The sequence below is a fragment of the Hirundo rustica genome, chromosome 8 (assembly GCF_015227805.2).
Source record: "Hirundo rustica isolate bHirRus1 chromosome 8, bHirRus1.pri.v3, whole genome shotgun sequence".
Classification (NCBI taxonomy): domain Eukaryota; kingdom Metazoa; phylum Chordata; class Aves; order Passeriformes; family Hirundinidae; genus Hirundo; species Hirundo rustica.
The window spans coordinates 6,441,480-6,467,128 of record NC_053457.1 but is presented as its reverse complement, the minus strand read 5'-3'; the positions used below and the strand labels follow the sequence as shown (position 1 = coordinate 6,467,128).

At 49.1% G+C, this 25,649-nt stretch overlaps 2 protein-coding genes across 6 annotated transcripts in view; both read left to right on the top strand.

Annotated features, from left to right (window-relative positions):
* The window catches only part of CABCOCO1 (ciliary associated calcium binding coiled-coil 1), a 76,896-nt gene extending 66,255 nt beyond the window's left edge, over positions 1 to 10,641 (top strand). For all 3 annotated transcript variants that reach the window (XM_040071753.1, XM_040071752.1, XM_040071756.1), the window contains one exon: positions 10,458 to 10,641. In XM_040071753.1, coding sequence (XP_039927687.1) covers positions 10,458 to 10,640 — 183 coding nt within the window. In that variant the 3' untranslated portion in view covers position 10,641. The remainder of the gene's footprint in view (positions 1 to 10,457) is intronic.
* A 13,768-nt stretch (positions 10,642 to 24,409) lies between these two features.
* Positions 24,410 to 25,649, top strand: part of ARID5B (AT-rich interaction domain 5B) — a 115,038-nt gene continuing 113,798 nt past the window's right edge. Inside the window, exons 1-2 of one of the 3 annotated variants that reach the window (XM_040071190.2) lie at positions 24,410 to 24,518; positions 24,691 to 24,951. In XM_040071190.2, the coding sequence (XP_039927124.1) occupies positions 24,498 to 24,518; positions 24,691 to 24,951 (282 nt within the window). In that variant the 5' untranslated portion in view covers positions 24,410 to 24,497. Of the gene's footprint in view, positions 24,519 to 24,660; positions 24,952 to 25,649 lie in introns of those variants that run through there. The other 2 variants (XM_040071189.2, XM_040071188.1) reach the window with 2 other exon arrangements.

The following is a 25,649-nucleotide window of genomic DNA, read 5'->3' as shown; positions in this document are numbered from 1 at the left end:
ACATTAGCTGATTAACTCACTATCAGAAAGGCAAAGCTGCTAACCAGAAACTGTGCAAAACCAGATACATGCAGTGCCTTGATAGTGATACGGTGAGATTTTTCTTTTCCTGTTTCCTTACTTCTAAAACCGGGCCAGTATAACTCTTTTCTGCCATCATAACATTTGGCACTATTCCCATATGTACAGACTGCAACATCTGCAAGTTTTAAAAATTAACACAAAGTTCCGTAATTGTGTAAGCCTCGCTCGTTTTAATGGTCCTGAACGAGCAGCCCTGGTGCAATCGAGACGCAGTCAGCAGATGAAGCGCTCTGCCTGTACCGAGCAAGCTGCTCTGACGGGGCAGCATGTCTGTGTAGCTGCTGCTCATGTGGGTGATGGTCACAGTGTAGGATTATGCTGTGGAGGAACACAGGGTGGACACCGAAATTCAGTAAAGTACCAGTAAGTGAAATCACGGGTGCCAAACTGCAAAGCAATCACATTTGGTAGAGCTCATTTCTGTCACTCACAGTCCATGGAGATCCAGCATGAAGGTGTGAGGTTTCATTTTGTCCATTTTAAAACCACCTTGTATATGGACATGTAGTCGACCTTTCATGGATCTTATTGAAAGCCATAAAGTGACTTAGTCTTTACCTACTCAGATATGTTGGAAGTTTGGTTCAGTATTTCCAGGTTTATTGAAATAATGGTCGCTTGTTTGTTTTTCTAGTGGCGGGCAAAGTAGAAACAGAGCTGTGAACAGTAATGTAAACCTTGCTTTTACTCGGCAAGCAGTTTTAGGAATGCTTTACTTTTCTTGCGTGTAAATAAAACCCTGGAGGACCCTCTGATTGTGGCATATTTCAGCATAAAGGAAGGAGAAATAAAATCAGGCCCTATAATTCATGTATTCAGTAATGGAGGACCAAAGCAGGAGGAGACAGGTGCTTTCCTGAAAAGATCTGAGCAGCTGATTCATGATGAAGTAATATGCTTTTAGCTGAGAGCATTTATTGTAGCTGAACCTCATGCCATCCCTCAAGCCAATATCTTAGATGAATCAGCAACTTGCGAGCTTTATCTCAGCTGTACCAATAGAGTTTATAATATTGTTCTGTCAGTGCTATTTATACATCATCACATGGCTGACTACTCCAGGCTGTGCTTTTTTTACACAGCTTTGGATGATGTCACTGTGGAGTAGGCAATTGTACTGAACAAAGGCTTTCTTCAGAGCATAACAATTAAAGCTAATGGCAGAGTACAACACCGAAGCCATGGAAATACAGAAACAAGCTCCCCAGTTTTAAGGTAGTACTTGAAGGGCTTTCAGTCCCTCAGTAGCTGGTCCCACTGGGAAATTACTTGAAGTGATATCCTACAGCTGTCAGTGCCCACCTGGCCTTGTAAATGTGTAGGGATCAGTGTGGTCTGGAGCCTAGGGCTGCCGGGCAGAGCACTCACTAACCATATAATTGTCTGGGGAAGAAAGAAAGAAAGCTCCTCCAAGAATGAAGATCAGTGGATCCATTCTGCATCATTCACTAAGAGAAACTGTGTCAGCCTGGAAGCCTGCAGCCTTGCCATAAGTGTCTTCCAAAAGCCAGGGGACTGATGTCCATTGTAGTATGAAGCAGTGAAAGTATCTAAAAATTATTTTTAAAGGAAGAATTCAGCATCTTAGTTGGTTGCCCTTTCATTTGTGATGTTCCACTGAGCCTGAAATTCTTCACTCGATCCTTATTCCCCAGTGCATCATGTGCATTTCCAGCTGTTTATCATCATTCCATAAGGCCAGCAACACGTCAACATCAACAGCTGTGTTCTCCTCATCTGCTACTTGTGCTGGAGCTCTCAGAGTTCAGCCACCGCCGCTGTTGATCAGCGCTGTTCGGACACGGCGTGCGTAACTCTTCCCAGGAAGCTGCTTCTCAGGAGCTCCCTCTGTGTGTCCTCCAGCCAAGCCATGACAAGCACATCCCTGCTTGTGGGGGCGAGGGAGAGAGAGAGTTACCCACCCCCCTGCCTGGGGTTTGCAGAATGACTGCAGGAACGGAGCAGTTTATTTGAGAAGTGCTTATGAATTGGACACAATTACTGGCTGTCTCAGAGACAGAGCTGTGACGTGCTCTAAGCTGCAGGTTCTGACCCTTCTTGCTTTGCAGACCTCTCCCTCCATTTTCCAATGCAGGTTTAGATTCAGGTGTGGGAAACTGCTGTCAACAAGGTTGGGTTTTCCCCACTGGATTTCACAGACTCTCCAAGTACATTCCACAAATCCTCAGAGACCTGCATTTCCAGGCAGGAGAGCACTGGTCTACTCCTAGGGACTGGTCTGGTTGCATTTTTGCTGTTACAGTGGTCACCCCTCTCTAGGGAACGGCTCTTCCCAGTGCTCTGACTTTTTTTTAAATCCTCCCCTTAAAATTACTTCTTTCCAAAGCTTCCTTCCAAAGTTTGGCTCTGTGCAAATCATGCCAGCATCTGATAAAGGCTCAAAACAGAAACAGAATGGCATAAATAGGAATTAAGTAAATTAGGAAGAGGTGCCAAAGCAGCAAAACCCTAATTATAGCTGTGGCTGCATGTGCATGTGCTGTGCAGCTTCCAGCCCCTGCCAGAGTGCCAGGCTGCCCCTCAATATTCCTGGGAACATATGCATCCACTGTGTCACTGGCACTGCCTGCTCCACCTTGGACTACATCTCCTTGCAGACTATCTAGAAAGCTGGGGTTCGTGCAGAGGGTTGGTGCCAGAGCCCCAGCCAAGCCAGCAGCAGCCCTCTGTGGCTGGATAATTTTTTCTCACTTGCTAAACTGTGCTTGTGCCATCTGGTCAATGCAAACAGCCTTATCCTCTATCCAGCCACATTTTGTGGAATTTGTGGTCTACCTGCATCATCAACTCAGCCATGATGCTATATGGTTTATCTCCCTCAGGAACCAGAGGAAACCTGGGCCAGATTCCCAGCTGGTAAAAATCTGCATGACTAAGGTGAAGTAATTCTGGACCATCTTTGGATAGTCTTTGTTAATGGCCAGAGCTGGAAAGGTACTTACTCATTATTGATGCTGTTTTGCCATAAGACCATTGATCACGAGTGAACAGGAGGTAGACAGGTGAGAGCTGTTCTCCTAAGTAGCATAACAACAGAGGCTTCCAGGCTGAGATCCTCCCAGAAATGGCTGTGTGTGGTGCTGGCTCTGTTCAGGCAGCCTTGAGTCCCTCAGCTGGGCTCCCACCACTCTTTCCCACAGACCACAGCTTGGGTCCCCAGAGCTATGCTGGAGGTAACCTAACCCAGCCTTATGTTGGTCTTGTTTTTGAACCCTGGTTCTCTTTATTCCACAAATTAGGACTTTCTTAGTTTGAAAATACAGGCCAAGTTTTAGAAAACTTTTGGGATGAGAAGAAAATATGGAGCCAGTTGAGAAGGGATGTAATAACCTGTCCCTCTTAGGTTACTCTGCCTATGCATATTTTTGGCCTTGCTGTATATTGAATTCTGGGGACCTGTGCTTTTGAGGGAGGAAACCTAGAAAGGGGCATTTATTAGGTCTTGTGCAGAATCTTCCATGCCTTTTCCTGCATCCTGACGCCCTTCCTTGCCAGCTTGGCTTGCTGGTCTGTAGGAGGGGTGGCTCTGGGGCAACGGAGAGACAAAATTTGCACTTCTGTGAAAAGCAGTTGGTCTGGAGCTCACAGGAACTGCCAAGTATGAGCACAGCCAAACTGGAGTTGTTCTTCTGTGACACCAAACAAATGGTGAAGGTCTAGAGTGGTGGTTTAGAGAAAGGTAACATCTCCTGTCAGAGCAGCTGACGCGCTCAGGAGAAAGGGGGTGAGGTTTTGGGCACATGGGTCTGTGTAATCTAAAGGATTGCACTGAATGAATGGGCCTAGAGTAAGGGAGGCAAAAATAGAACCAGCCATCTGTCAGTGCACTCCAGGATGGCTAATTGGGAAGCCTCAGTGCTCAGCTGCTGAATGTCCTGCCTGGTTTGGTCACGGAATTGAGGCGGCCGTAGCAATCTCTCCTCGCGGGCTGGGCACAGCTCAGAGCGATGACCGGTGACTCCCCCAGTGCTCTTCTGCAGCACCTGGGGTCCTGTTCTGTGTGTCAGAGGCACCTCTGTCCGGAGGATCGTCATCTTCCTGTGGTCAGACAACAGGAGAAGTCCTCATGGCAGAAAGGGTAGGGAAGGACTTGAGTCAGGTTCATCTGTTGTCTCCTCCTGCATGGGCAGCAGAATTTCCTTCCCAGCCGACAGCCCAGCTGCAAAGGCTGGAACAGAGAGGAGGCAGCCCAGCTGGGGCTGTTGCATTTATCCAGAGGAGATCCTAACATTACTTTGAGATGTTACCTCAGCAAATGGTAGTCAATCATTATAAATATATATGTAGTGTGTATGTACATAATGATTGATTTCATAGTCACCACACGTTGTTGGAAACATTGCTAGTGTGATGCTTATAGACAGCAGTTAGTCCAAATTAAAGGCAGGAAAATCCAAGGTATTGTTCTTATGGAAGCTATGACAGCTGAATTATATGGGCTTGTTAGGGAACTAAAAATAACCTCATTCAGAGTAGATAAAAGCATTATGTATGAGCAAGGAAACTGAATTACAATTGCAGTGGGAGCCATAAGTCTGAATATCTTGACTGTTGTGTGCAGTAAATGGAAACTCCACCATGCTGTAATATTAATTTGGTACTTTTTATTTAGGGACAAATCTTCAAATTCTTTACCTTAAAACTCCAGTGAAGGCAATGGAGAGTTTCAAATACAGAACAAATCAGACATGGGGGTTCAGTGCCTGGTTTGTAAAGGTAGGATGAACTTTCATCTTGATTGTTTCTGCTGTCATCATTTGGTGGTGGGTGTAACTGTGGGTAGCAGCCTGCATTGCCTTCAGACTCAGCAGGAGGAGACTGGAGAGAGTAAACAAATCTGGAATTCATTTCTTGCTGATCACAGCCTTTTCTGGGACAAAAACCATGGCGGGATCTTGGAGAATAGAAGCTGATCTGGTAACATCCATGGCGCCCCTCAAGGCCACAGTGCCCCTTCCCAGCACGGCACACATCTGCTTTCCAACAGGGGCACTGACAGACAGTGTCCCACTGCCCACAGCTGTCCCGTGGGGTGACCTCCGGGATGAAGCACCGAGGTGTCTGGCTGCCATCAGCCGTGCTGCTGCACCCTTGCAGATGCCGGGCAGTTCTCTTGTCCAGACATCTCGGGGAGCCCGCTGGGCTGAGGAGAGCATCCTCAGCCGAGTTCACTGCTGCCTTTGCTCGGGAAGCACTGAAAGATGCCCTGGGGCTCTGTACCTGCTGTCCCTGCTGAGTGCCCATCCTGCGGGAGAACCTTTGCTCTAGGCAGGCACAGGGAAAGCACGCCTCTGCTGGCAGACCTGGCACGGGATGCTCTCCGTTTAGCATCAAGCTGAAATTTTACAACATGAAAATCTGATAAAAGCCCGCATATTTCAGCTGGCCTTCCTTCATCCAGTATTTGAAACCTGGCATCTGTGTGTTGGCTGCACTTCTGAGACCCAGTGGAGCAGCTTTTGGAGAGGGGTTGGGGCTGGACTGGGGCTCTGCCCCAGGTCTGGCAGAAAACAGTGGCTGGGTTTTCCAGAGTGGCTATCAGAGCTTTTCTGTAATTTTATTGCAACATCTCTACCTTGACACTAGTTTTCCTACTCTGAGACAGTAATTGGTTTAAGTTTTGTTGCCACGACATTACACACCTGGAATTTGAGACATTTTGCTTCTGCTTTGCTTTGTTTTAATCAGACTTGCTTGAAATGTCATATTGAAATGAGAAAGGCAGCCAGGCTGTAGAAATCTCAGCCATGGATTGCAAGGCAGTAACTGCATACAGAGCTTGGCAGGAGACTTGGGACTACCTAAGAGTACCTCTAATTGCCACCTATAAATATCAAATATCAGTATGTGTAGAGAAGGCGAGTGCAGAGGACAGAAAATAGTTTTACTCTACGCTGTAGTATGATTCATGCTTTTAAGATCAAGATTAAAAGTCTCTGTTAGGTTCCAGACTATGGTTTTATTTTCATTTACATCAAAGGATTTAGGAGCCTTCAAACCTGAGGACTTTTAAAAATAACTTTTAAGCATACTGTCTGGCAACGTGAGTCCCAGTTAACGTGGAAGAAGCCAGGTTCTCCTCATACAAAGCAAATAACTGAAAAATCGGAATTAAAGAAATACCTTGTCCTCAATTTAACTCTGACAGCTTGTATTGTATTTTTGTTTCAGGAAAAAGACTTCATGAAATGTGGGCCCTTGTAGCCAGGACACAGCCCTGGTTGATTAGCCCTACAGATCAGCAGAAACCAGGCACAATAAAAGCCTGTGCTTTTATGCAGGCTTCAGAGCCTTAATTTGAATTTTTGGGCTTGTTTGTATTTCAAAAGCTAAAGCTACTGAATTGCATCTTGAAAACCACATTTCAGGGCAAGTATCCTCAAAACACAGCCCAGGTTTGATCAAAAGGTTCTCAAGTCTGCAAACCTTTTGACAAACCCAATGAATGTTTACACTTTCTAAGTAACTTCCAAACCATAGGCTGGCATCTTGCTATGGAGTGTTTTCAGATTTTCTCTCTCTTCCTCCCTCCCCTCCCCCCTGCCCCCCTCCCCAGTTCTTGCAAAAATCCAATCTGTCCTCTGGAACTGGACTTTCAAGATGGGAATTTTAATATTTTTATTGATAAACACATGAGCAGGCACAATAAATAAATATCAACATGCGAGCAAAATATTGAGCTGTATTTGTAAAATGCCAAATGAAAAACAGTTTTGTATTTTGGCTTTATTTAATGTCCATTCCTGTGGATCAGACTGCACAGGGTTCACTTGTCCAAACCACTAAGATAATGCTTACCACATATAGAAATAGATTTTAATTACAGAGCAATAAATACTGTATCTTTTTTTGCCGTATGCATTTTTCTATCAGCAGACAAAAGCTGACATTTATTTTACTGATAGCCCTATATTTCCCCTCCCGCTACCACCGCAGCAGAATTTCCCTTGCCTAAGGAAATTGAGAGGATCAGAGCACATCTGATGTTCCATTAATTTAAAACGGCTGCCAGGACTTGCATATTGTAGCAGCTTTAAAGTGATTGAATTCGGATTATTTCGAACTCTGGAAAGTCCTGCCTTGCCTGACAGAGGTGTCTTGAGTGACAAAATAAAACACGAGCACGTCGCGCCTGCACGTCCTCATCCTCGCATGCAGCACTGCAACAAGCACAATAGAAGCCGTGCAAAGAACAACCTTAATTTTCTCCCCTTCTATTTTTTTAATTTTTTTTTTTTTTTTTAATTTTGGTAGCAGGCCCCTTTTTTAAGCTGTAGCCCAGCTAAGTGGAGACACCTGGTGTTTGCTGCAGCAAGTTCACTAAAAATATGTGAAAGGGGAGGAGGAGAGTGGGGGTGTCTGGGGTGCCCTGCCTGGGGCACAGCCAAAAAATTCCTCTTCCCATGCAGGGGCTCCTCCTGTGCATGTAGCCCTGCCCTGACCACAGAAAGGCTGCTACAGCCCAGCTCTTGTCCTGGAGGGAATCTTCACCCTCTTAGGTGCTAAATAAAACACCAGCTTTTTGGGCAATATCTGTTTTTTAATGCTTAGTGGGTAGCTTATGCAGCATAATTCCAAAAGCAGAAAAAGTTTATGCACGGCCAAAGGAATATTAAAGTTTCACTACAAAAGAAATATTGTGGCTGCCAAGGCCTGATTAGTCATAAACCCCACAGCATTATCACCATCCATCACTGCCGAGCTTTAATGACCAAACTAAAAGGAGAGACATCAAAGGGGGGGGGGGGGGGGGGGGGGGAGCGTTGTCGTTTTTCAAGAGTAAGATTCCCTAAATATAGGACCAATAGTCGAGCTCGACATAGTTTTTGAACCAAAAATCTTGAAAAATCATTCGAATGAATAACAAAACATATGTTATGTTTTGCTGTAAAAGCCATGAAGTTTGTGCAGTGCTCTATTATGGTGACTGCTTGGCTTTTCATGCATTCCTAAATTACCATGTAATCTAAAACCTTGTTTTCAGCTGCTCTATATTGGAAAGTCCCTTGCAATAATCAGGATGATTACAGCGTAGTGCAGAGAACAAAACTTGTTTGTATTATTGCAAATAAAAATGTCGTTTATCAGAAATTTTACCTTTCAAGGGAAAAATAAAAATAATAATAATAAACTTTCTTTTTCCCTGGCTGGAAATATTTTAAGCATGGGATTAATTTTGGCCACTCTGCGACTTAAAAACACATGGATACTTGGTATAAAAATATGTTTCTTTCCTGTAGGGACTTGACTCTTAATTGGTGTGCCAAAACTATCTCACAGAGATTTCATTGTCTTATCTACTTACATCATCTTAATGCGATTTTATTTTACTTTGTCAAAGTCATATTAATGTAAATGTGTTCTTGATAGCAAACAGAGTTCTTTTTTATGCTAAACAGGATTCAGCTGACTCTAATAAAACAGCTTGCAATCCATTAGCCTATAACTGTAATATAGTTATTTTGTTTCCCAAATAAAGACCGTGTCAGAAAGCTGTATAAGGATTTTTGTCTTGTTTTTCCACAATAATTGCTTGGGTGGGGTTACATTCTGATCTTTAAATGAATAGTATCGCTTGGAACAAACACTTCATATATCTTTTATCTTCCTCTTGCAATACAGTTCTGAGTTTTCTTTGAAAATGCAAAGCTACTTTTCCAGATAAGTCATCAAAATGTTTCCAAAGTATTTTAACTGCCAGATTAACTATATCTTGAATACAAAGATAGATGGCTTACATTCTTTATGCAGAAATCCTGCCAATGCATAGCAACTAGCAACAAATTAATTTCTTTTGCAACAGTGGGAAGGAAATAAAAAAAGAAACGCTGCTTTGCTATGCAAAGCTCCAAAAGGTAAATAGATATTTAAAAAGAAAATAAGGTTACTCGTTCTGAAAGGGTAATCTGTAAGCAAAGAACAGAGGATTAAACATACATTTGCTCTCTTTACAGAATCTGTGTTCCAGCCTTCTCTTAATGTATTCAGCTAATGAAGGACTGCGGTGACCTTGTGGCAGATTCTGAAATCTAGGAATGTCTATTTTTTATTTTATTTTATTTTTATTTCTTTTAATGCTGCCTCTCCCACAGAGCTTAATACAGTCTGTTTCAGGTCAAAGTCTGTTTATGTCAGCAATGTTCATACTACACAACTAAAATGTTTTAATGCATTTATCAACTGAAAATATTGCAAACATTTCATTTCCTTTGATACAGACACAAAAAACCCTCTGCCTTCATTGCAAATTCTTGTTCATATGAATCACTCTGAGTAATATTTGCTTTAACTTTCGTGTGGTTCTACAAACAGCCTTTATATGGCTGGACTTCAAAGCTGGTAGAAATAAAGGTTAGAAATGTGATAGGAGTAATCTATTATTAGGCATGAAACATTACACCGCTTTTTAGTTATAAGCCTTAAAACTTGAATAATATAGATTTTTAACTTGCTGCATATTTATTGTGTTTTCACTTCTTTAAGTCATTTAGCATGGAGGGACTGTTTGGAAGAGAAATATTTTCCATAGGAACACAGACCGCAATTGGGTTTAATTTTTCCTAATATTTAATTTAGAAAAACTGCAATATGGTAACAGACGTCTCATATGTCAAAGCTGAAATACTCTGCTCGGTGTCCCTTGCAGTGTAAAATTAATCTCTTACCAGCACGCTGACCCCAAAGGCAGGTTTTAGTGAAACAGGCACGGGGTGACAGGAGGGCTGTGGGAAGGGAAGATAAAATTTCCTTCAAATAGCAGGGAAGGGGAAAAAATTAACACATAGGAACGTCACGGAGTCTGCCATTGACATCCAGTGACACGAGCTGATCCAGATGTGTGGATGTGAGGGCTTTCTTTGCCCAACACGCCCCACACCATTCACAGAACATCCCCGTCACCCCGCACGGGTTTGGGGGGTATCGGGTCTGCAGTGGGACATTGCTGAGGAGGGATGTGCCCACGAGCCCTGGCCTCCATCCCTTCACTCCCCCTGATAAATTCACAGGCTCGTGGTCCAAGAGGAGCTGGAGAGGGAGGCTGCCATGGCTTTGGGGGCCTTCAGCCCATGCAGCCAATGGAGGCTGAACAGTGTTGTTCTCGTTCTTGGTTAGGCTTATGTGCTAACACAGGAGCACAAAAATAAGCTGAAAACATGTAACAGTTCAAGCCAAACAGGTCAGCCAGAAATAAACTACCATTTAAAATCCAGATTTTTAAATCTACATGAGCCTGGGAAAGAAGAGGTGGGCAGCCTGGGCCAATCCTGTTCCCAGCCCTAGCAGTGGGAATTTTAACATTGACAGAACAAGACACATTGCCCTTCTCTAAAAATCTAATTTTGTTTCCTCAGGTCCAGCTTTACCAGCTTGCCTTGGCTGCTGGCTGCCCCGCACGTGGTGGGATGAGGGGATTCAGCTGCCCTTTCCTGGGGGGTTCAGCAGCAGCACAGGGACATCGGCCACCTCTGGTCACACTGCCACGGAGACCTCGGCAATGTGGAGAAGGAACCCACTGCATCGTGTGGAGTGGGTAATGCCCAGATTTACAGCGAGTGTGGGGCAGGTGGCACCTCTGAGGGGCCCTGCTGGTGTCACAGGGGTTTGAGGGATTTGGTGGCTTCCCCTCCAGCTGCCTGCAGGGCAGGCACAGTGGCAAAAACCAGGTCTAAACGAGGGAAGGGTCTTGGGACCTTTAGACCAGCAAAGCAAAACTGTGAAATGTGTGAAACTGGAGGAGCCAAGCAAGACCCTTCCAGCGTGGAGTGGGGAATGGCTCACTCAGCGTCAGGGAGTGGAAAACTCTCACTATATTTTGGTCAGTGGAAGAAAGGGTCACACCCATCCATCTCATTAGTATAAAAAAGTATTGACGACACCAGAGTCCCCACCTTTCCTTCTCCAGAGCACCTGGTCCTGTGCCAGAGGGTTTAATGGGTTACCCTGCACAGCCTGGGGCCGTGGTGTCGCGCGAGGTTGCGCATTCCCAGGACTTGTACGTGCACAAAGCTGTGACAGATGCAGGCTGAGGAGCCATGGCCCTGGCTGGCGGTGGCGAGAGGTGTTAATATTGCTGGAGAAGGTGAGAACAAAATTGAAACTGTATATTTTGGGGGGCATGCAGGACACAAGGAGGCAATAGCTTCTGAGTAATAGATACCTGTAATTCACCTATCTTGGTCTTATAGACTTTTAATTTGCTCTACAAATTTGGCTAGTTGCAGAACGTGTAAACACCCAGAACTGTACACGGCAAACCATTAAATATTAACTCATTGTCGAGTTAAAAAAAACCCACTCACGATATTAAAAACATAAGGGGAAAGAGATGCCAAGCTAGTGAATGAAGCCAGCTGACTGCTGAGAAGAGGCTATGGGGTTTGCTCTGTAGCTTTGCTGTTTTCAGTAATCTGACTCACTGAGATATTTTTAGACACAGTAACAAGTTCCATTGTTAAGTAATTTTTCATGTGAATTTTTCTCAAATTATGCTGTGCTCTTGGCCTGCAAATCCCTTTCTTCAGCAAGGCGGTGCTGCTCTCTACACCCCAAGGAGGAAGGGGAGCTGTAGAGGACTCTGATGATTTGGACCACATTGTGGAACAAGACAGATCTCAGCATCAGGTTGGCAGGATATTTCCCTTTCTTCAAAGGTCTCCAAACCCAGCAAGATTTCCTTTGATATCTCTCCAAAGGGATTTATCAGCATTGGGGCATACATTTGTTTAGATTGTTCCTGTAGGGTGGGACTTTCAAAGGAGCAAAAGGATGCCAAGTGCCAAATTCTCACCAAGTTCTCCATAAAGATTTCCTTAGCTTCCTTTGAAAATGCTAGCTGTGCTCCCCATTGCTCTGTGCATCCCTGCTGGAAAGGTGCCCAACGGTACCCTCACAATGTGGGCACGAGGGATTACAGGAAAGATTGTGACATTTTAAAAAACAGGAGGAAGAACTGGCCTGAGAGAGAGGAAATCCATGAAAATGTGCAGATTGGGAGGAAACAAGGAGGGAAATGGAGACCAAATTCCCTAGACCCATCATTGTTGGGGTTTTGTTTTTTTTTTAAATTCTTCCTCTCTGCTTGTTTTTTTTTTTTTTCTCAGGTTTTCCCTGACATAATTTAGTTAAAACAAGAGATGAGCATCTACCGAGAGCATGGGCAGAACTCAGGCCCTGCAAACAACTTGTGCTCATGTTCTCAGCTCGAGAAATATCGGAACAGCCACAGGTGACCTGACAGCACCAAGCACTGGTCTGGTCCCCCTCAGGGCTCCCATGGGAAAAGCAGAGGCTGTGCCCTAGGACAGGGTCACAGGGAAGTTAGAGCTTTGGCAACTGGTTGTCTTATGTCGTTTTCATGAAGGGGGAGCGAAGTCCTCCCTGATGGTAATGCACTATCTCAGAAGTGAGCAGGAGATCTGCAGGGAGCTGCATAGAGACACTCAGGCCAGTAGCTCAAAAATAACAAATGCACTGATGTCCAGGCGAGGACTGCCAGAGCAATTTGTTCTCCTGCCCTGGGGAAAGGGCCTGATGGGGCTGTTTGGAGAGGATGTCAGAGAAGGAATTTTTATTTTACCAGTAAGGAGATACAGGTGTGTTAATGATTCGTGAGCTGCAGCGGGGTTTGTGGTCCTCTGGTTATTTTTGCAGGCTGAAAAGGTCTTTCCAAGTTCCCTAATACCCAGTATTTGTAGTCATGTGCCTGGCTGGTTTTTTTAAATGGTAAGTACCTAGAGATTGCTGAGAGCCACAACATATCTTAAACCTAGCTTCTCCTTAGTCCTTGTTGGTTTCCAGATACAATTTAAGATGTTGCTTTTGCCCCCAAGTTCGGTGTTGCAAGGAAAAGTGGTTCTGTTAAAATTTGTCTTATATCTTGAGCTAAGTAAACCTCATCACATCCATTCTCACGCCATGTTGATCCAAGGATTGGATGTCAGCTCCCTAATTCAGTGAGGAAAGGCACAGACCTGCTGCAGTGCTTCTGAGGAAGGTGAGGGCAGCAGGGTGCTGAGGCAGAGAGGGAGCAGGGCCCTTGAGTCCCTGTCTCTTGCAGAGAGCTGGAGGGCAGAGGGAAGAGCCTGGAGAGACTCCCAGTTTGTCACTGGGGCACTGAATGGGGCCAGCAGCCAGCCTGGGAAGCCCTCAGATCTCAGGGATGGTTGTCAAAAGGAGCTTCACTAAGCGCTCCTGACCATAAGTTTTGGGAAATCAGAGTTTCACTTTGATTTATTTCAAACATTCAGCTACCAAGAATAAAATAAGGAGCTCTCAGTATGTGTTTTGGAGAGCTAATAAAAGGTATTTACACGTCTGCAAAGTCCTTTGCCACGTGCAGTTAAATCAGCATTGCAAATCTATCTGAACGTGATGCTCCGGCATCAGCCTCCAGATGACATGTAACGTGTTTGCGGTTTGATGGCCTTCACTCAAAAGGCTGGCTACAATATTTTTATATTTACATTTATTTTTGGAGTTTATGGTTGAAAGGTTTCGGCTCTGGGCAGCCTTTCCCATGGCTTTTAGCAGCGACACTTGCAGTTCTGTTTCACATAATTAAACAGCCAACAATACTTAATGAAGAAATAAATAACATCAATAAAGTAGTAAATAATTATATGCAGGCAAACACCAAAGACATTATCCATCAGGCAACAGCTGTGAGCATTAGTTTTGATTAATCAATAATGTTGTACAATAGGAGCAGGAATGCTGGCCAGGCCTCTGGGGGAATCACCAATGCTTTTCTAAGCAGCAAGCATTGTGATCTTAAGCAGAACTTTCAGCAGAATCTTTAATTAAACGTAACAGCCAAGATCTCCTCCAGCAGCATTGCTGCACTTCTCAAAGCCCACCGAGCAGCTGGAGTTTAACCAAGACCCAGTTAAATAATTTTCTGTAGCTGGGAAGGTTTCTTGGTACGTCTGTGTTGGGGGATGCCACTGGGGTACCACATCCGTCAGCGAATGCATTGTCGGGCCGAGGGTGCTTTGGTGGGGTTTGGTGACCCTCCGGGCAAGGGACCAGCAGTGCCTGGCTTGTGCCACCTGGGAAAAATGAGCTGGAGCTTTTGGCTCTGCCTCCAGCAAGGTGGCAGAGGGCATGGCTGCCCAGCCTGCAGCTGGAGCCCACAGGGCCTCACCCCAGTCTGGGCAGCTCTCGGAGCAAGCGTCTGTTCTGTATTTTGTTTCTGAATGTAAATACTGAAATTTCCCACCCATGCTGCAGCTCCTCAGGAACCTGATCTGGGCAAAAAATCAGCACAGTCTGGTTTGTCTTCATCCGTACCTCCTGGAAGAGAAGCCTTAATGAAGCTTCCAGGAGAAACGGATCTCCCTCCAGGCACACCTCTCTTGCTGAGCGCTCCTGCCACAAGCCCACTGAATTCCATGGCACTGCTGTCTACTCAGGCAAGCATCCCTGGATTGTGCTGAGAGGTTCTGCTCCAATCAGCCAGCCAGAACATGGGCTTCTTCCTTTCCTTTTTTCCCCCACTTCTTTAGTGTATAAGAGCTTTGAAAGAAGGTAAACCATGGAGAAATGTTGATCACAGCACCAGATCACCATTTAGCTCAAAGGCACAAGGTCTTATAGTCATTACCCCATTAAAAGAGAAAGAGGAGAAGGGACAGGAGGGGTTTCTGGCATGTCAGGGACCAGAAACCATGTCAGGTCTCCAGAGTCTGCGTTCACATTTCGATGGTTTATTCCTCATGAAACCAATTGCCGATGACTTCTTGGCATGTGAATAGGTAACAGCACCACATTGCTCCCACCGTGAGTTCAATGCTGGGGACACCTCCCCACCAGCGGAGACAGGAGCATGAGGGGGCAGTGAAGCAAAGGCTGTAGCTTGGCCTGACGTGAACAAAACAGATGTGCTGACCCACTCCTGAAGAGTTACTTTATTGCTCTGAGATGGCAGATGCACGTAGGAATTTTGCAAGCATAAGGCACATGGGTTTGTTGAGCGAAAAATGGCAAATCTCCAGAGATGGATGGACAGGGAAAGCCTTTGGCTCTCGTTTGAGAAATGGAGGTTTGCAGAAGGCAATGGGGGAAACATCCACATGACTTAAAAACTCAAGCAGTGCCCAAAGACCAGTCTTGGAGCCTTTTTTCCCAAGCCTTCTCAGCAGGAAAACCAGGAACAGAAATTTCACATGATAATTGCTGATAGCGCAACAAACCCCAGAGGGTTTCCTTACCCGCTTCTCAACATGCAGGCACTAATAAACTCCTGTGTTAACATTAATATTCCTGATAGTCTCTGTAGGCTCCTTCTCCCACATGTGAATCTCATTAACATCTGCGAGCCCAAAGTAAATTTATGGACGTTTAAAGGTGTATCCTGTAAACTGGGGGGCTGCTGCCCGTTCACAGCCCCGCAGAGCACCTGCCAGCACCTGCCAGCCAGGTATGGTAGCACTGACTGCATTTCTGGGGTCTGGCATGGCAAGTGGGTACCAACAAACCTACACAAATCTGGTTACATTTCAGATAATGCCAAGCGAAAACCGCTCACATTTCTCCTTCAAAATCAGCAGCTATGATTGTGGTCTCCTCCCTCCCCTGTGAAGGATACGTGGGGTGTTCCCAGGAGCACAGAGCACACATTTCTCTGTGGATGCTAAGGCTGGTGGGGACTAATTGACTGTGTTTCTTGCAAAATAAAATCTCAGTTTCATGTTTTTAAATAATTAATACAGTGTAGGTAGCCTATAAACCCCATGGCTTTTCCTTTCCTTAGAAGACAGGAAAGCATATCAATAAGCCACAGGCAAAGGCAGGGTTTGGAGTTCTTTTTTCTGTTCTTTGTCACATTCTTTCACAGAGTACCTCTATTGGCTTCTTCAGGAACTGTACGTTTGGCAGATATTAATTTGTTCAATGAGATAAATTAAAAAATTGCAGACAAAAAATAAGGTTTTGGTACAACATGGATCTCTTTCCAGGAAAGCAGCATCTTAATAACAGATAAGGTATGGACACAACTTCATAATAAAGATTTACGCTAGGTCTAGTTTAAAGTACCTTAAACAGTGCTTTTTCCTAACTGGGATAAGGCTTCTGCAGACCTTTTTGTTCCCAAGCAGACAATATTTGGCATCTTATGCATCAGATAAGACAAGAGCATGATGTTCAGGTATTTCTCTGCAGTCCTGTTATTCCTGCTTTGTTTTATTGAGATGAAGCTCTGGATTCCTAAAGCTGGGAAGGGCAGATCTCATCAGGCCTCCTCCTTTCTTGCTGTCCCGAGCCTGTGCTTGCCACTGACTCTGCTCAGAATGGGTTTTCCCGTGGGTTGCTGTTTTCTGGGAGTTTTGGTAGGGGTGGAAGTGCTGCCACCAGGCACAGTGCCCAGCAGCCAGCTCTGGCCTCCTTGTGGCTGTCACCAAGGTCCACGCTGTCCTCCGCTTTCACCAAAATTCAGGGCTTGGGAGTGAGATCCTTTTGAAGGACTGAAGTTTAGAGGTCCCTTTTTATTGCTAAGCTAGGTACAGCACCTCACAAAGTCATTATTCAAATGTGGCATATGTTTTGCTGTGAATTTTCAGTAGAACTCTTTCCAGTGATTTCCAAAATAAATGAGACTTTGCATAGTACTTTTTCCGTATTTAACATTGCCTTCCTGGCTTTGCAGCCAAGGCTTCCTTTTAAAGGCATGTGCATGAGATTATGCAATCGTAGTATTCCGGATACCCAGAGCAATTAAAATAAATCAGGCTAGGTATAATGAAGATGAGCCAAAGCATCTGTTTCTCAAGAGGATTTAAAAAAACCCCACCAACACTATCATCCCCAGGGGCCTGAATCCACGGTGGTTAGACCTCAGAGATTCTTGTGCTTCAGAAATGTGTCCAGCACTCCCTTGGACAGGAAAAGGAGGAGCTGCAAAGGAGGAGAGGACTCTGGTATGGCAACTATCCCTGCTCCCTGGAAACTGAGGCTGGATAACCCCGTGTGTTCGGCAAAGCTGGACTTGCAGATTAATTTCTTTTCCCTTCTAGTGTTTTAGTTTGACGTGTGTACCTGGATGGAGAGGAGGAGGAATGAGTTCTGCATCCTCTCCAGTGTTTACCTCACACATCTTGTGTTTATAACCTGTAGTTATTGATGGTGGTGCCTGGGCAGGAGGTGCAGGATTGTCCATACCCCCGACGCCAGCGCGAGGGACCACAGTGACCTGGGACACAGGAGCACTCGCTCATGGGCCACTCGTCCTGCGAGACAGGAAGGACACTTCAGGCCCTGGAGCTGGGGAACCAGGAGCTATCCTGATTTCCTTCCCCCTCCACTGCCACTTGGCACCAGATGCCAAAAGCTGTTCTTAAGCTAAACCAGGAAGGGGGCGAAGTGTGGGGCAGTCCACAGCAGGCTGTCTGCTGAGCTGCCTTGCTTAGGCAGGATGGCTCAAAGACAGTTTAGCCAAAGGTTAAATGTTGCTAAACTGTACCAGATGATTGACTGGTCATTGTTGTGACATTTGTAGCTCAGGTAAAGGATGAAGACATGGGAATAACTGCAGAAGAGACTGCTAGCACTTAGCAGGAAACAATCTGTATGCAGAGGAAAGAGCAGGTGGTGGTGTGGACACACCAGCCCTGCAGGTGGTCTGGGGATCTCAGGAACGCTTTCTCTGTGTCAGTGCATCTCATTCTAGTGCTGGTGGGAAAGGTCTCAATAACTGGGAGATCAAATGTCCTTGCACAAAACAAATGGGGGAAAATGGAAAAACTCAATCCCAGAACAGGTGAGCAAGAGTTGTCATAAGCACTTAGGCTTTAGGAAGGCAGGCAAAGCCAGTAAGGAGGTGAAGTCCCCTGCTTTCATAAGAGGCAGGACAGAACAAAGCACAATGTGAGTTTGGCTGGTGCATCCCCTGCCTGGGTCAAAGCCCACTTTGCCCTGACTTGCTCCCCAGCAGCACTGACTGCTCCCTCTGAAACAACTGCTTACTGTCCTCTGAGGCCCACAAAATTTCCTTAAAAAAAGGAATTTTCTCATTTAAAAAAAAAAAAAAAAAAAAAAAAAGCCACGACAGCTCAGACCTGTGAGGTGGAAAGAGGTCAGCTTGTTTACTTAAACAGATTTAAATCTGGCACACTGAGAATAGCAACTTGCTTTGACCACTGACTTGGGTAAATATGGCCTGGCATTCTTACGGTGATATTTCCAGCCCCAGCCATCCCCATCATGCAGGGACATACATATATAGGTATATTTTCACTGAAAACAGTTGAGGTTAATTATTTGACAGGAGCTGGATGTGAAATGGCTGGTGAGCATTCCCCGTGTGTTGTTCAGAAAGTGAAGCCCACCTAAAGTCCTACCAGGCAATATCCCCTTCCAAGCTTCATGATTATAAAAGAAATAGTTTGGTCACATTTAGGAACATTTCCAGTGAGAATTTTTTTTCCGGGATTTGGCGAGAAGGCAGCTATTTTTAGCAGATAAATTAGCATGTTTTCTGAAGTGATTCCACAGAGGAAAGATAGCCAGGGATCGCTTGCTGGACAGTATCAGCATTCCAGCTTCGAAATGACAATTCAGCCCTCGTAACGTGAGATGAAATGATCTCCGTGGCCTCGGCTCCCTCTTTCTTCCCCTGCCCTCCACGCTACCACCACACGTAACAAGACATAATTTTCCGTAAGTGGAAGACTGTGCTCAAAGCCAATACACGAGTCGTGCCTGATTGAATATTGCCATTTCAGAGCCACCATCTAATGACATTTTTCAGGCCGCGTGAACAAAATAATGTTGTTATAATTACACGGAGTGTTTGTGCGTATGCGCGCATGTGTATTATATATGTATAATGACATTAGGATGATAATATAGCTGTTTCTATTAGCTCTGTGGTATTAATAAGGTATGACAGAAAGTTATTCGATACCATTTGAAATCCCACTTGCATTTTCATATTGCTCTCAGATGTAATTCAGGGACTTGATTTTTATGAGTTATGGCTCTGATGTCACTTGTATTTTTGCCCGTAATAGGTCCCACTGGAGCAAAATTCATCAGACTCAATTAACAGCATCTGAAAAGTGTATTTGGTTAGCAACTGATCAGGCAGAAATGGTGTGGGCTCTGTTATAGCTGACCCATCACTCTGTGCCACTAGACGAAACCACCTTGCAGGCAGCAGTTAGCAGCTGCTGCAGCTCAGTTACTGTGAGAGTAAAGCAAATATTTTGGGGGCTGCTCAGCTGCTGGTTCTTCCTGTCCCATGGCTGCACCCCTTGTTGTGGGTCTCAGAATACTCTGCAACCATCTGGGCATCCTTCTCCTTTCTGCACATGCAGGTGATCTGTCCTACCAGTTATTATTTTATTAGCGAATATCTTGATACTCAGTGTGATAATTTGCTTTAAGCAGCCTGGTCTGGGAGCCCTGGGGCAATGGTGTGCTCGTTCCAGGCGAGCTGCTAGCAGTGCTGTGGGGGAACCAAAAACACACTGTCAGGGCAACTAAAAGAAATGCTAGGTAAATAAAAATAATTCCAAATGCACATACGAATTGAAGACTGGAGTTTGAAAGCTGATCTCACATAGGGTTTTCTGCTCGGTTTGGTCCCTTATTGGGGCTGGTGGATCTTTTGAAGGGAAGATAGATGCTCTGACTCCTGGTATTATTAATGCTTTGACCTGGTGATTTGTACATCGGATCTAAAGGGCTCCCAAAGTGAGAGACTGATCCCAAAACCTGCCGAAGTGAACATGGGGCCTCGTGGCAATTTCACAGGGCTTTGCATCCCATCCCACGTGCTGAGTTGGGAGCAGGGACTGGCACCACCCTCACAACCCCTGCTCCCGCCCTGTCTCCATCTCCCACCCCGAACACTCCTCATAAAACTCCTCAGGGTCTTAAAGTCTGGAAGGGAGGAGCTCTGAGTAGAGAATCAGTGAGTGGACGGGAGCCCCCAGCACTGCTGGCTGCGCCCCCGTGCAGGCACAGCCCCATCGCAGCGTAGGTCAGGCTGTGCTCCCTTCCAAGCACAAAGCCGGCCTTCAAGACTCCAATTGCTTCCTGTCTCCCAACATGCCTGACCACAACTATTTTTAATTGTAAGGCATGAAAATAAAGTTATTTAATAAATTAACGCTTCAAATGCTTTTTGGTTCGACTTTGGATGTTTATTAGGACCAGCCTTATTTTGGCTTCTATGCACTCATTTCCAGCTACCACTCTGTTTGATCCCCATCTTATTTCCTTTGGAATCTACTGATCTTCTGTTGTTATCATTGCTGTGTTTTATGGTTTTGCATTACTTTATTGACTCAGTATACTGTAGACTGCTTTCTGCCTTTTTTTTTTTTTTTTTTTCCCCTGATCACTGAAAATAGCCTTTTATGAGAAGCTTAAGCAAAAGCCTGGAATGTCCACAGGAAGGCACAGAAAAATTACAACATTTTGCACATTTCTTTTGGCCAGAGAAAGTTACAAAATATTCATATGAAGAAACTTATTCAGTGCCTGCAGGACAAAATCCAGCTTTTGATAATATGTGGAATTTCAATTTCTGCTATAAACAGGCTCTATATTTTTTTATTTATTATTTTGAAGTATAAAGAGTTTTCTGGGGAGGGAGGGGGAAGGCTCTTATAAAACTGATGTCAGAGCAATGATGAGTATGCATACCCTCACTGCTGGGAATATGTACTCTTCTGCACTGTCACAGCCTCTGTTGCTATCCCACTCCAAATGCTACCAAGATTAGAAACTTGAGCGGGATGCTGATGGTCCTAGCAGGCAGCAGCGCCCGATGAAGTGACACCAAGGGCTGGGGGCTGGAGCCATGGGGATAGAGAGTGAGCCCTCCTTTTGTTCATGCTGGGCCCTTCCTCCTGCCCCATGGACAATGTGCTCCTCTACAGCTGAAGGTCAGGTGGGGTCCTGCAGGAGCTCAGTACGTGGAGTAGTGACTTGGGCCATCCTGCGTAAGCCCTGTCTCCCAGCATGCTGCACGGATGGACAATCAGCCCTCTGCTGAGAGGACCAAGGCATGCTCTCACCTGGTTCTTCAGCCCCACCACCTTCTTCATAGCGGTTATCACACCACCGCTTGGAGGGATGCTTGGAAGAAGACTGTGGCTGGTGGGAAGGATGGGGCTCTGAAGCCATCAGGGCTGCTTCGTGCAGTGGGGAGGAGCTGAGGGCTGGCACAGAGGCTGCCAGCAGTGCCTGGGCCCCAGCTGCTGGGGTAGAAGCAGAGGGATTTGGGCACAAATGGAGATGGGAAGTTGCTACTTGATTATATATTGTGGGAAAGGGGCAGCCCTACCTACCTGAGATAAAGAAAACAAACAAACAAATACAAACCTGTTTGTGCCCAAAATATTGTAACAGTCATTTGAGGACTGTCTTATCTGTGTGAGAATATAGCCCTGATTAAACGTGCCAAGGTCAGTGAAAACAAAGGTGAATTGCAGAAGAAACGCATGTCATTCTGGCCAGGGGTTCACTGGGGGGGAAAATGGAGCAGCACTCCCAGTTTTGCAGGGATGGGTCTCACATCACCTCCCACACCGGTCCAGCCCCTGACAAACATTCTCCCCGCAGGGGACTGAGCTCCCAAGCACAAAGTGACAAGACTTGAGTGACCAAAAGGGCTGCTGTTTGTTCTGCTTGGTTTGCCCATCCAAGCCATGCTGGTGCTGGGTGGGAGCCCAAGCACAGGACCCATTGGCTTCCTATCATCCTCAGCGAGCATCCCAGCCTGGCCCCGGGGTCACAGCGTTCTCACCGCTGTACGAGCCGGGAGGCCACAAGCCGGACAGGCACTCAGGGCATCTCCAAAGGACAAAGGGCAGGAAAGGCAAAACCTCTTACAAACTCTAAGGATTTGGTAATTCCTCCAGAGGAACCAGCAGAAAATCAGGCTGCCCCTGCAGAAGCACCAAGCATCCCAGCCAGGCTTGGGCACCGAGGTTGGGCGTCCAGGTGAATCCCTCACCTTCACGGCACCGGTGCGAACCTTGTCCGAATTCCCGTGCCTGCTCCCTTCCTGCTGCCCGGGGCCAAGCGAGCCCTGTGCCTCGAATAGGGGCTCCTGTCACCGAACACCACGGCTTGCAGAGAGGTGGGGCCCTTGGTCCCAGCGGGATTTGCACACCGACCATGGCCTGCTGTCTGACACCGTTGTCCCTTTGTCCAGCACCCCTGTCCCTGTGTCCGGCACCGTTGTCCCTGTGTCCGGCACACCTATCACTCTGTCTGGCACCCCTGTCCCTCTGCCCGGCGCTGCTGTCCCTGTGTCCGGCACCGCTGTCCCTCTGTCCCTCTGTCCCTCTGTCCCTGTGTCCGGCACCCCTGTCCCTGTGTCCCTCTGTCCCTCTGTCCCTCTGTCCCTGTGTCCGGCGCCGCTGTCCCTCTGTCCCTCTGTCCCTGTGTCCGGCGCCGCTGTCCCTCTGTCCCTCTGTCCGGCGCCGCTGTCCCTCTGTCCCTCTGTCCCTGTGTCCGGCACCCCTGTCCCTGTGTCCGGCGCCGCTGTCCCTCTGTCCCTCTGTCCCTCTGTCCCTGTGTCCGGCGCCGCTGTCCCTCTGTCCCTCTGTCCCTGTGTCCGGCGCCGCTGTCCCTCTGTGCCTCTGTCCCTGTGTCCGGCGCCGCTGTCCCTCTGTCCCTCTGTCCCTCTGTCCCTGTGTCCGGCGCCGCTGTCCCTCTGTCCCTCTGTCCCTCTGTCCCGCCGCCCGCGCCAGGGCCGGGGCAGCAGCAGCCCGCCAGGGGGCGCCCCGGCCGCGGCGCCGCCCGCACTTGTTGCTGCCCCCCGCGGCGCGCGCTGTGTCGCGATGCGGACGGCGCTGACGTCACCGCTGGCGTCATTATTAACGATTTCATTTATTTATTTATTTATTTGCCTATTTAATTATTTATTTGTTTCCGTTTCACGAAGCCCCGCCGGGGCGGCTCCGAGGCTGCGCCCGCCCTCGCCCCCCTCCCCCTGGGATCAGGGCCTGCGGAGGGGGCTTGGGAGGGGAATGAGCCAATAATTGGGAAGAAAGTGCCACTACCGAGGAAAGCGGCGGTGGGGGTGGGGGGAGGGGGGGGCGGACGGACGAACGGACGGAATTTGGTCCCCACGGAGCCGCTTTGGAGTGCTCCCTATCCCCTGCCCCGCGGAGCCGGGGTTGGCCGCGCTGCCGCGCAGTGATGGAGCCCCCGGGGAAAAGGGCGACAAGGACAGGGACCCTCAGAGCGATCCCCCCCGTCCCTGTCCGGGGCTGGGCGGACGGGGGCTCCGCGGGCGCGGGGGGCCGCGCGGCCCGCCGGCCGCAGCAGCATCTACCTGCGGGGATGCAGCTCCCGGAGCCCCGATGGGAACTTTCCGTGCCCGGCGCCGCGGGGCGACCCAAGCGCCGCTGCGGGACCGAGCGCGAAGCCGGCGGCGCCCGCGCCTGCGGCCGGCCGGGGCTCCCCGCGGCCGAGGCTCCGGGCGGCGGAGGCTGCGCGGGACGCGCAGAGCCGGCGGCTCTCCCCGACGCGGGGCGCCGGCGCAGGGGGCGGGCGGGGCGCAGGTAAGGGGCGGCCCCTCCGCGGGGCGCGCAGACACCTGTCCGCCGCCCCGCGCCCCTCCGCGCCCGCGGAGCCGCCGCCGGCACGTGCCGCCGCCGCGCTCCCCCTCCTCCCCGCGCCGTTCCGGCCGAGCCGCGTCCCTCCGCGCAGCGCCATGAATATTGATGCGTTTATATAATCGATAACCCACTTTCCATCCCTTCCCGGGGAACGGCGCTAAAATAAATTTAGGGACGCGCCGCCCGCCCTCCGCGGCCGCCGAGGGGAGGGGGCGGGGGGGGAGCAGCCGGCGGCGGGGGGGGGGGTGGCGCAGCCCCCGCCGTGAGCTCCGCGGCCGCCGGGGGCGGCGGCGGGATCGGGCGGTGGGAGCGGGCGGTCCCGCCGGGCGCGCGCGGACGAGCAGCGCCCCTCGCGCCGCAGGAAATGGTCTTTATATTAGACATATACGGGCAGGTCCTGTCAGATCCGCAGCGCGCCCGCCCGTCCTTTCGGCCCCCCAAAAATCGCCGAGCGCGGACGGGGGCCCCGCCGCCGCCCCGCCGCCTCCGCGCCGCCTCCCCGAGGCCGGCCGCCGCCCCGCGGCATTTTTGCCGGGCCGGGGCGGGCGTCGGGGGCCCGGCCGGCGTCGGGCGGCGCCGGCGGCGGGACGCGGCGGGGCGGCGGCGGGGCGGCGGAGCGGGGGGCGGGCGGCGGGGGGGGGCGTCGCCGAGCGCGGCGGGGCGGGAGGCGGCGGCGGCGGCGGGGCGGCGCGGGGGCGGCGGCGGCGGGGGGCGGCGGGCGGCGGGGCCGGCTTCGCCCTGCCAGGACCTGCCGGGCTCCATTCACGCCAACAAGTTTGGGAGAATGTTGAGTTCAATCGCGCCGGAGCCGCGATGGAGCGCAGCGCACTGCAGGTACCGCGCCGCCCCGCGCCCCCGCCCCGCCCCGCGCCCCCCGCCGCCGCGGAGCCCCCTCCCTCCCTCCCGCGCTCCCCTCCCGCCGCCCTCTTCCTCCTCCTGCCCCTGCGCGGCGCGGCGCGGCGCGGAGCCGGCGCTGATGCCGCTGCCGTGTTGTTGTTCCCCGCAGTGGGTCGGCGCCCCGTGCGGCTCGCACGGCCCCTACGTCTTCTACAGGGCGTTCCGCTTCCAGCGCCGCGGCGGCGGCCGGGCGCGGGTCCTCTCCCTCGGCGACTTCTTCTTCGTGCGGTGCCGCGCGGAGGAGCCCGCCTGCATCGCGGAGCTGCAGCTGCTCTGGGAGGAGCGCACCAGCCGGCAACTTCTCTCCAGCGCCAAACTTTATTTTCTCCCCGAGGACACCCCCCAGGGCAGGACCAGTGACCATGGCGAGGTGGTAAACGCGGCGCCGGCCCCCCCCCTCCCCAACCCCCCCTTCCCCCGCGCCCGTCCCCACCTGCGTGCCCGGGTTCGGCTCCCCCCCCTCTCCTGCTCCCCCCGGCCGCGTCCCCCTCCCCGCCGTGCCTGGCGGGGCGTCGCGGAGGGGCCGCGCCGTCGGGGCGCACCGGTGCGCGCTGACCGGGAACTTGTGCGGGCGGGGGGAGGCAGGGAGGGGGTCGGGGTGCGGGGCGGCCCCGGCCCGGCGGGCGGCGGAGTATGTGCGGAGCTCGCCCTGTCCTTCTCCTGCTTCCTTAACAAAAAAGAAGAAAAGAAAAAAAAAAAAAAAAAAAAGCCAAAACAACAACAAAAAACCGATCCCCCCCTCCCCCTCAAAAACCCCCCACAAACAAAAAAATCCCCCAAAACAAAATACACGGAAAAGCGCGGGGAAAAAAAAAAAAAAAAAAAAAAAAAAAAAAAACAAAAAAAAAAACGTTGGGGGGATTTCGATATTGTTCGGGGCTTTTTTTAAGTATTCGATATGTTTAAGAGGGCGGAAATTACGAAATGGAGGGAGATCAAACGCTCTCTTGCTGGCAGGGACGTGTTGAATAAAGTGATAAATGACAGGTACGGGAATAATACATTCAAATAACTTGCAGATATGCCTGGGCGTATTTCGGAGCCGCCGCGCTCCCGGCGCAAACGCGC